Here is an 11268-nt window from a genome sequence, read left to right on the forward strand (position 1 = left end):
CAATATCTATGAGGACATACCCATATGTACCTCCTCGTGCCCCCCCCCCCAGTCCCTCTCTCCACCCCATACACTATGAAGTGTCCAATGCTACATACCAGGTATGATAGCTCCCCCTCATGCTCTCCTTCTGTGTATCGTCCACTTTTTTTTAACCGCCCGTATTGTTCAGCTGAATAACTTTCTCTTATCAAAAATGAAAGAACTATAGTCTCCTTAAAGCTACCATATTGTATATTCTGTTACATTCATGTATAAGTGTGGCAGCGAGTAAAACTAACATGTTTGTTGAAACTCCATGGTGGTGGTCATCATGTGAGTGTGTAAAGAGTTAAATCAATCAAAAGCTCACCTCTTCGCTTTCTGCATAGAGCAAAGCTACTAATCAGCACTGTGATTGGTGGTAAATGCCACCAATCATCTTCTTCCAAAACAAAGGCCATACTCAGTGTCCTGTTATAATATATCAGCTGCCAACATCAAGTCGATATACTGTCTTCGGTAAGTAAATAATCCAATACGTGGTGGTTTATACTGGGATAGAAGTACTTTCTAATGCATGTACTAACCCTTTCACTGCCAAGGATGTAAGGCCTACGTCAGAATAAGACCACTTCCAGCTAGCCAGCTCAGTCCTCAGCTATCCCCCTTCAGCTATAAGTTCATGGTCACCTCAGCGAAGAGTGAAGTCACAGTGTGCAGGGAAATCATAGTAAGCCGTTATAGTACATGAGGAGCCTGTACAGCTGTGCAAGACTGGAGATGAGGCTGGAGTTCAGCTTTAGGTCCTGTGTCTGTTACAGTGCCGTAAGGTCGGGTCTCACGGTCGGTTAATTGGGTGTCCATCCCTCTCACTTGTTTCATCTAGTCCGTTTCCCTGCAAAGTGCAACACCTCCAGATCTTGTTGTGTGGGGAGAGACCTCAAGGAGGTACCGGATCTCCAGTCCATGAAGGTCACTGTGGGGCTGGGGGGATTCCGTTTCTGAAGGGGAGAATTCTCTGGGCAGTTAAGGTGTAGGGATCAGAGAGAGAGCAGAGCCAAACATATGGCCGCAATGTGCAGGCAAGGATGTTGGTGATAGACTACGGTTTCTTAGATTAATCTTTGCAGGACACATAAGCCGAGGATCACGTGGGCGCCATATTGGCCTGTGTACATACAGCCCAAGCTGATGGCTGTGGGGTAAGAAAGCGTTAGGTGCCTGAAGCTGCTGGAGCCTGCCAGTACTTTGCTGCTCTCGCCCATTGGACAAGAGGAAACATTTGGTCTTTAGGGCCACGATTCTTTATGCTCCAAGATGGAGGCTCTCATAGATTAGAGTTAGGACCACACTATACGGAGGGGCTTTGACCAGGCAGTGTGGCTTCCAGAGCCATCAGCCGCACCAACTCCACACACAACACTTCAGGCCGGCACCTGCCTCATCAGCATAGCCATTGCCCGCAGAGCCCAGGAGATCCACATGCCACCCTAGTGAGATCAGCACGCAGCCTGGTGAGCTCTGATGAGAAACTGCCCTAAAATCATTTGTCTGTATAGCTTTAGAAGAAGAAAAAAAAAAAAAGTCACATGTCCCTGGAACAGTACTTGAAAGATTGGTATTGGGACATCCCTACTTTAACCCTTTCGCTGCCAAGCCCTCCGGAACATTTTTCAAATCAGCTGGCCAAGCCATTTTTGAATTTTCTGCAATTTTTTCCTATTGATTTGATTTTCAACTGCTGCGTTGTTAGCGTTTGTAAAAGACCCCCCAAACCATATATTTTCTGAAAGCGCAGGCCCGGTAGAATAAAAAGATGGTGATACTAAATTTGTAGGCCCTGCGATAATTGCGCAAATGTTTCTCAAATTAATATTAAAATCATCGCCTCTTTCCGGTGGGATGGAGCCTGTGTTTCAGACATTATCCAGCATCAACTACTCCTTGAAGTGGGATTTGGGCTTGTAGATTCCACGATCATGCAAGTCTGATGCCTGTAGTGTTGACCACGCCCACAAAAGCAAGACACAGATCAGCCACCTACTGCAATCTGACTTGCCACATTTAAAATGTTCATCTGATCACCGGGAAGAGACTACGGAAATGCTTCTTCTTACAGTGACCTCTTACCTTGGCACATGCACCTGGAGAGTTCAGCCGTTTAATGCTAAGAAGGTATTTGGTAAGGTTATTTTCCTGTATTTAGGTGACATGTCAGGAATTTATATGTAAACTCAGTTACAGAAATGTGCACTTTAAGGTGTGGTCAGCACCCCCAAAAAAGGTTAAAAATAAAGTTAATTTGAGCTTGCTCTACACGAGGGTGGGCAACTCTGTAGCAGCTGTTGTGGAACTACAAGACCCATGAGCCATTGCAAGACTGTTACAGGCATGTTGGAACTTGTAGATAACAGCTGGAGGGCCGACATTGCCCACATTACACACTGGGGTTGATGTACTAAATGGGTACAGGTTATTCTCCTAGGAAAGCCAGTGGTAGTGTATAAAGTCAATAGAAGGGAAGGTGTGTTTACTTTAATATCCAATCATGTGCTAGGACAAAAATATATCAGATTAGGTTTTTAAAATCAACACAACCTTCTCTTACTTTCCCAAGTGAACAGCCCAGACTCCTTGTAAAATCTACGCTGCCTGGAAAGGAAAGGTGGAAAGGTTCTAAACAAATGTTAGAGCTTGAGATCTTTTGTGTACCACAGTACAGGAGCTCCCTTGATGCACATGCAAGTTCTAAAAGCCAAAAGCAATTTTCAGGAAATGTATGGCACTAGAAGTTTAAGTATTTTTATGCAAGTTACAGATTTGTCAGGGTTTAGACAAGTTAAAAAGCAAACAAATTTATTTTGGAATGCAAACACTTTATTGAAGCAAAGTGCAACAGAAACATGAAGCAAAATGTAAGAAGCTGAACTGCTGATTGTCACATCTTAAAAGCCACCCCTCAAGCGCAGGACAAGGTGCAGAGTAGATTCTTTCTGGATGTTATAATCTGACAAGGTACGGCCATCTTCCAGCTGTTTTCCTGCAAAGATCAGTCTTTGCTGGTCTGGGGGAATACCTTCTTTGTCTTGAATCTTGGCCTTCACATTTTCAATGGTGTCACTTGGCTCCACTTCTAGGGTGATTGTTTTTCCAGTCAAGGTTTTTACAAAGATTTGCATTCCACCTCTTAGACGGAGAACAAGATGGAGGGTGGATTCTTTCTGGATGTTATAATCTGAGAGGGTGCGGCCATCTTCAAGCTGTTTACCGGCAAATATCAGCCTCTGCTGGTCAGGAGGGATACCCTCCTTATCCTGGATTTTGGCCTTAACATTCTCGATGGTATCACTGGGCTCAACCTCCAGAGTAATGGTCTTTCCTGTTAAGGTCTTCACAAAGATTTGCATTCCACCCCTCAGACGAAGGACAAGATGCAAGGTGGATTCTTTCTGGATGTTATAATCTGAGAGGGTGCGGCCATCTTCAAGCTGTTTGCCAGCAAAGATCAGCCTCTGCTGGTCAGGAGGGATACCCTCCTTATCCTGGATTTTGGCCTTAACATTCTCGATGGTATCACTGGGCTCAACCTCCAGAGTAATGGTCTTTCCTGTTAAGGTCTTCACAAAGATTTGCATTCCACCCCTCAGACGAAGGACAAGATGCAAGGTGGATTCTTTCTGGATGTTATAATCTGATAGGGTGCGACCATCTTCCAGCTGTTTCCCGGCAAAAATCAATCTTTGCTGATCTGGAGGAATACCTTCTTTGTCTTGAATTTTGGCCTTCACATTCTCAATTGTGTCACTTGGCTCCACCTCCAGAGTAATTGTTTTGCCAGTGAGGGTCTTCACAAATATTTGCATCCCTCCTCTCAGCCTGAGGACAAGATGGAGGGTGGATTCCTTTTGAATGTTGTAGTCTGAGAGGGTGCGGCCATCTTCAAGCTGTTTACCGGCAAATATCAGCCTCTGCTGGTCTGGGGGAATACCTTCTTTGTCTTGAATTTTGGCCTTCACATTTTCAATGGTGTCACTTGGCTCCACCTCCAGAGTAATTGTTTTGCCAGTCAAGGTTTTTACAAATATCTGCATTCCACCTCTTAAGCGAAGAACCAAGTGGAGAGTGGATTCCTTTTGGATGTTGTAGTCTGAGAGGGTGCGACCATCTTCAAGCTGTTTACCGGCAAATATCAGCCTCTGCTGGTCTGGGGGAATACCTTCTTTGTCTTGAATTTTGGCCTTCACATTCTCAATTGTGTCACTTGGCTCCACCTCCAGAGTAATTGTTTTGCCAGTGAGGGTCTTCACAAAAATCTGCATACCACCCCTCAGACGCAACACTAAATGCAGCGTGGATTCTTTCTGGATGTTGTAATCAGACAGGGTACGGCCATCTTCAAGCTGTTTGCCAGCAAAGATCAGCCTCTGCTGATCTGGAGGGATACCCTCCTTATCTTGGATTTTGGCCTTAACATTCTCAATTGTGTCACTGGGCTCAACCTCCAGAGTAATGGTCTTTCCTGTTAAGGTCTTCACAAAGATTTGCATTCCACCTCTAAGACGCAAAACTAAGTGCAAGGTTGACTCTTTCTGAATATTGTAATCAGAAAGTGTACGGCCATCTTCCAATTGTTTTCCAGCAAAGATTAATCTCTGCTGGTCAGGTGGGATTCCTTCTTTGTCTTGAATTTTAGCCTTGACATTTTCAATGGTGTCACTTGGTTCGACCTCAAGAGTGATGGTCTTCCCAGTAAGTGTTTTCACAAATATTTGCATGGTCTGCAACAACAACAAAAGTACACAAATAAATGCAAGATAAAGACAAAAAAAAGTTGCCCATATTTGTTATAGACTTTGCCATCTGCTGATTTTGTGATAGCAGTCTGCCACCCAACATGCACATTAAACTGCCCCTACAGGGAATGTGTATACTTTATGATAAGGAAAGTTTTTGTAAATCTAGGATATTGCATATGAATTGTTGCATCTTTGAAGCAACTAGTGGAACGTTACACTACCCTTTTCAAATGTTTCAGTGTTAACATGTACAGATATCAATCTGAGCAGTCAAAAGCAACTCATGCACTTTGTAATCAGGCTCATTGCATCTTAAAAGACAACTGCTAGCTGAAGGGCATTTTTTTAGTTCAAATTCTGATGTACTTCATTTTCACTTTCCAAAATAAACAAAGTTTCTTCTCTTTCAAGGCAGTAAATTGACACTTTTGCAATTCATCTTTTAGAGTCCATGGCACCTGTCAACTGCACCCCAGCCCATAAACATCACCAAATCTGTTATAGAGCGAGTCACTAATAATCAGCACTTGCTCATTCTAGTATGTAACAGCTCATTTAATACTTGGGCTGCCTTAACACAAGTTAACATGCATGCATGTAATGCATTGAAGTGAACAGATCTGAATGGGCCCAGAGTTTTTTTTATCACCACCACTATCTTTCATTATGCAAAGCAAGGAACTCAAATAATTGCTTTAGAGCTTTTTAACTCACAGCTGGTGAAACCGCTAAGGATAATCATGGATAATTAAAAGGCTTTTACAATAGTTTAAGGGAATTCTTCAGAAGCAATTCACTAGGTGATGCATGTTCTTTGCCCTGCATTGCCAAATTTTACAATTCCAATAGGTCTGGGCCCCGTTCCCACCATATACATTGTGCAGGGCACAACACAGACAATGCAATTTGCTATTAAGTCAGTTCACATCACTGTTGCATGAAAGCCTACACGAAGAACTTCCTCTCTCCCCAGTGTGCAGCAAGACAGCACCCCAAGGAGTTGGGAGGAATAGAACTGAATTAAATGTCACTGTGCTATTTAAAAGTTCAAGAAAGACAAACAGTGCATTGCACCGCTTCACAATAGTGCATGCAGCTGGTGTGAATGGACTCATACCAATTTAAAGCAGAACTCCAGGCAGAGGGTTTAGGCCCCTTTCACACAGGTTGATCACCTGGCCAGTACGGAGTGGATGTCATCACTGTGACATCTGTAATGTAGTGCGTACATGTAATCTTGTGATGGAGGAAACAAACAGCAATTACCAGATCCAATGTCTGTCTATGGGGAATCAGATGTAAATGCAGATTATCCCCAATCAAGTCCAGCAAAACAGATCTCCGATCTGTTTGTTTTTCTGGACCTGGCCAGAGTCAGGGGTAACTAGGTGTAAACATACACCTGTCCATGTACACACAGCTGCCCATAGACTTACATTGGGCATCTGATCTGGGCTCCCCGTGTGACAGGGCCCAATCAGACAAGGGGAAAGTGGCCTTACGTTTCCAGTGTGTAAACAGGTTACCTCTCATGAGAATAATACAGCTCTCACTATACTGCTAGTAGCATTTATCTGCCTTCTGTATATTCCGTATCAGCTCACATAATACACAGCTTCCTGTAAATGGCCGAGAGGAGGGAAAACACCTATGCTTCAATGTATGCGATCTGCAGCTCACCTATCCACAGCAGGCCAGAACAGCTTGCTTACACACCAGAAAATGTAACAGAAAAGCCTCCCGGGGAAGGTCAACATAAAAATGTTGATATCCATCTATGTACTAGAATTGTGTGGATACTGTCAACACCGGAGACTGACGAAGACTAGAAGGGAGGGAACATCCACTTTTGTACATTCAGTCCAGCATGGACTACAAAACACTATTAAAATCAGCCAGCCGATTACAACATGTGAAACGTAGTATTATACAATTAATCTGAATTAATTAAAGATAACAAGGCCCATTAACAACATTACACCCCCTCCCCCGCCTGCAGTTGACTACTCTTCCGTCAGCCCCTCCCCCTTATTAGCCTCCGCCGTGAGTAATGGCGGGCTGTATCTACCGCGCTATAGACACGGCTGTACTCGGCTCTCTCCTCACATGCGAATATTACATACCCAGAGGGGTGAAAAAAAAATCCCAACAGCTTTCCAGACTAATGTAACACAACACGTAACGGCAGAATATCGTCCTCTGTGAACGTGCACAGCTCCTATCTCCGGGTAGCACACACACCGTACCGGTGATGAATAAATATTCCTTCTGCTCCCCCGTACATAAACGTATTCCTCCCCACACCGTGTACATAGGCCAGAACTTACTGCAAGTGCTCCGCTGACAAACGCCCAACTTCCGAAACCACCAGAAAGAATCTGCGTCAGCTGAGGGATTATGCTGATTTTTATAGTACCTGAAATGTATCCTTCCGCGTATAGGGAAAGGAACTATTTGACATTCGTGGATGATGGAAAAGCCTCTTGTGTTACCCTCGTGTGTAGCGCGGCCGGGCAGAGCTCATGGAAAAGCCTGTAACGAAAGCTCGGCATGGAAAAGCCTGTAACGAAAGCTATTTGTTTAGTATGTAGCCAGGGACGAGGACGTCAACAGGCGCACTGATACCATATGTATGTGAGGCGGCCATGGAGGATAGAGCAGGCTGTGGGTTGGCCGCTTCCAATGTGGGGGAGAAGGGGGAGGGGAAGGATCTGGAAGGTTGGTGCTTTGTTGGCATGATAAATGTTTCTTTGTGTCCACTGTAAATATATACAGAAAGAGTTCCCTTTCTCAATGTACATGCCTGTCTATAGAAACATTCACGGTTCAACCTTTTTAGCTACTGTGGAATATATCATCTTCAGAAGGCAGCTACTAAAACAGACATCAACATAGTGGCTAAAGGGGGCCTCAGGTGTGGCCCCTGGCATGACTAAAGGGCCACACAAGTTTATTTATAAATTGGTGTTGCGTTAACACATTGTAAAACATGTCTTACTGTGCGTTACTTCTACACATAGTTAGGCACAATTCCATCGAGTTCAACCTACAGAGATACGGAGAAAAAACAAAAAAAGAAAAGCCTAAACAGAACGATATGCCCACAGCTACCCCCTGTTGATTCAGAGGAAGGCAAAAAAAAAACCCTATAAAGCATGGTTCAATTTGCTCCAACAGGGGAAAGCAAATTCCTTCCTGATCCCATAAGGAAATGGGATATTTCCCGGATCAACAATCTCTGATGCTTAATATACCTATAAGAACTCAATATCCAGTAATATTCTGCATTTAGGAATGCATCCATTTTTTTAAAACAATTAACTGAGCTAGCTAGAACTAGTTCCTGGGGAGTCTATTCCACATGTTCACAGCTCTAACTCTGAAGATTCCTTTCTGTATGCAAAGGTTAAACCTCTTTTCCTCCAGACGTAAAGAGTCCCCCCTTGTCATTTGCAGTGACCTTAACGTGGATAATTTGGCACCAAGCTCACTATATGGACCATTTATGTATTTATACATGGTGATCATGTCCCCCCTTAGTCGCCTCTTCTCCAGAGAGAACAAATTCAGGTCAGCTCATCTTTCCTCATAGCTGAGCTCCTCCATGCCTCTTATCAGTTTAGTTGCCCTTCGCTGCACTTTCTCCAGTCCCACAACATCCTTTTTGTGAACTAGTGCCCAAAACTGAACTGCATATTCCAGATGAGGTCTTACTGATGCTTTGTACAGGGGCAGGATTATGTCTCTGTCTCTGGAGTCTAGAGACCCCTTTTAATACAAGAAAGTATTTTGCTTGATTTAGAAACTGCAGCCTGACATCGCATGCTATTATTCAGTCTTTGACACCCAGATCTTTCTCCATCATTGACTCCCCCAAACATTCTGCCCCTAGAGTGTATGAAGCAAGCATGCTTTTAGTCCCCAAGTGCAGAAAGGAAAATTACGGCAAGTATGTGATAACAATTTTCTGTTATTTCTGTGTTTGCAGATGACACCAAGTTATGTAGCGGAATACAGTCCTTACAGGATGTCTCCATCTTACAAGCAGATCTGAATGCACTGTGTGATTGGGCATCTATTCTGCAAATGAGGTTTAATGTTGGCAAATGTAAAGTTCCTGGCTCTCCTCATGTCGGCATACTAATGGGTTAACCCCGCCCCCGGCTCCCAATAGGACCACCCCTAACAAGAGTATAAATCCCCCCCCTTCCCACCACACACGTGTTCCATAGCACGCTGAGCGCAGGCATGGGAGGGTAGCTGTGCCGACATGAGGAGAGCCAGGAAAGGAAAATTACGGTAAGTATGTGATAACAATTTTCCGTTTTCCTGGCTCACCTCATGTCGGCATACTAATGGCACATAGCTAGCAACAAAACACATAGGAGGGAATCATGCCAATTTAATTAGCTCTAGACCCCGCAAAAGAGAGTACGGATGTGCCAAAGGCTGCACCCACAGAGCTAGACACATTGACATTGTAGTGTTCTAAGGAAGGTATTAGAGGACAACCAACTCGCTGCTTTGCAGACGACCTCTACCGGAACCTTAGCGTAGGCTGCCCAAGACGTAGCCAGCGACCTCGTAGAATGTGCCCTGATTTCTTGCGGAGGGGGAAGACCCGCTGTATTATAACCCTGGAACGCATACCTAGCAGTCGATCGTCCGGTAAGAGGCTTCGGCCCCATGAGTCCAACTTACCAGCCCACCTGCCTGTAACCTTTTAAGTTACCTCCGGCCTCCTAGCCTGGCACAAGGCATGTCCCATCCTGTGGACTTACCACATACAGGGACATCTACCACACGGGAGAAGAGGCTGAATCCGTGGTGGGTACCTAGAACCATCCTGGCATCCGATTAGCAGCGATCGTAACTCCAGGAACCGCTTTATTTAAACTATATTGGCTTAAAGGCCCTCATCTATCTGAATGGAGACGCACCACGGCTTCCGGCATACGCTCCACGCTGGACCGCATCCAGCCCCTGTACTCCACGCCGGAACGCAACTACACTCGCGGCCGCGGCTTACTACCGCCATAGCATCTCAGCCACCCCGGAGTGCGCACCAAAGTTGTCCTGAGCGAGGACAAAAAAAGAACCTGTGTGTGGTGGGAAGGGGGGGATTTATACTCTTGTTAGGGGTGGTCCTATTGGGAGCCGGGGGCGGGGTTAACCCATTAGCATGCCGACATGAGGTGAGCCAGGAAATTACTTTTGTCATTTATAAATAGGTTAAACAGTAAGGGGCCCAACACTGAACCTTGGGGGACACCACTAACAACCTCAGACCATTCAGAGTATGAATCATTGATCACCACTCTCTGAATACGGTCTTTACGCCAGTTTTTTATACAATTACAGATTGAATACTTTATCCATACTGACCTTAACTTATACGTTAGCCGCATGTGGTGAAATGTGTCAAACGCTTTTGCAAAGTCCAAGTAAATGATATCCACAGCCATTCCTCTGTCCAATTTATTACTCACTTCCTCATAAAAAGAAAGTAGGTTTGTTTGACAACTTCTGTCTTTTGTGAATCCGTGGTAACCTGCGCATGGCTGTGCATACGTCGTGGTCTTCATTTTAAATGACAACCCAACTCACTGTTACAGTAGTGGGCCAAGGTACTAAAAGCTCCTTCAGACTATGCTGGGCAGAGAAGCATAACAGTCTGAGCTGTAATGCCACCCACAGCAGGACACAACCCCAGCACCGTGCAAGACACAAGTGAAAGTGGTAAGAGCTGGTCAGGTGACCATGCCAGGTTTCTGGAAGAGAAAGGGTTACAGTACCTGACTCCAGCACATCCCACCATCACCCCTCAGTCCAGCCTAGGGACCACTGTCACCTACCAGGTCCCGCTGCAATGTCGCTCACTGCCACTGGAGAGCGCCGAGTGCCATGCCTGTCCAGATATAAGAAATAGGCTGCCTCCGTCAAGTACCTATCCTGGGCTAGGCCTATAGTGACAGGGTAGGCCTCAGCTAGGTAATCGGTTGAGACGGCATACTTCAGATCACTGAGGGGTTTTGGGGCATGGCTGCTGTGCTCTGGGGGGGAGGTTTGGACTCCCATCGCTCCCCTCCTTATGTTCACCTCAGGATGGATGCTGGCGTTATCCCATGGCTTTCCAGTCACTGTAATTAAATGGGAAAACAGTCCTGACATTTTCGATACTTTTTTTGTTATATAGTAAAAAATAAAACCCCCAGTGGTGATTAAATACCACCAAAAGAAAGCTCTATCTGTCCCCAAAGGGTATAAAATTAATTTCAGTACAGTGTTGCATGACAGAATAAATGCCAGTCAAAGTACCGCAGCGCTGAATACTGAAAAATGGCCTGGCCAGGAAGGGGGTATAAACACTCCGGTCAGCAAGTGGTTAAGTATTGTATAATACAACAGCAATATCACCCTGCTATAATTCATGTCTCAGTTCCTGGCCATCTGGGAGTTGTGACTCTTCCTGCATACCTTTGCATACTTT

At 44.9% G+C, this 11268-nt stretch overlaps 1 protein-coding gene across 5 annotated transcripts in view; it reads right to left on the bottom strand.

Annotated features, from left to right (window-relative positions):
* Positions 1-2841: 2841 nt before the first annotated feature.
* Positions 2842-11268, bottom strand: part of UBC (ubiquitin C) — a 29702-nt gene continuing 21275 nt past the window's right edge. Inside the window, exons 1-3 of one of the 5 annotated variants that reach the window (XM_018557325.1) lie at positions 7106-7163; positions 4677-4760; positions 2842-3536 (exon numbers count right to left, since the gene is read on the bottom strand). In XM_018557325.1, coding sequence (XP_018412827.1) covers positions 2928-3536; positions 4677-4757 — 690 coding nt within the window. In that variant the 5' untranslated portion in view covers positions 4758-4760; positions 7106-7163 and the 3' untranslated portion in view covers positions 2842-2927. Of the gene's footprint in view, positions 4761-7105; positions 7164-11268 lie in introns of those variants that run through there. The other 4 variants (XM_018557317.1, XM_018557311.1, XM_018557296.1 and 1 more) reach the window with 4 other exon arrangements.

Source organism: Nanorana parkeri, unplaced genomic scaffold (genome assembly GCF_000935625.1).
Source record: "Nanorana parkeri isolate BGI_ZX_2015 unplaced genomic scaffold, ASM93562v1 scaffold13, whole genome shotgun sequence".
NCBI lineage: Eukaryota > Metazoa > Chordata > Amphibia > Anura > Dicroglossidae > Nanorana > Nanorana parkeri.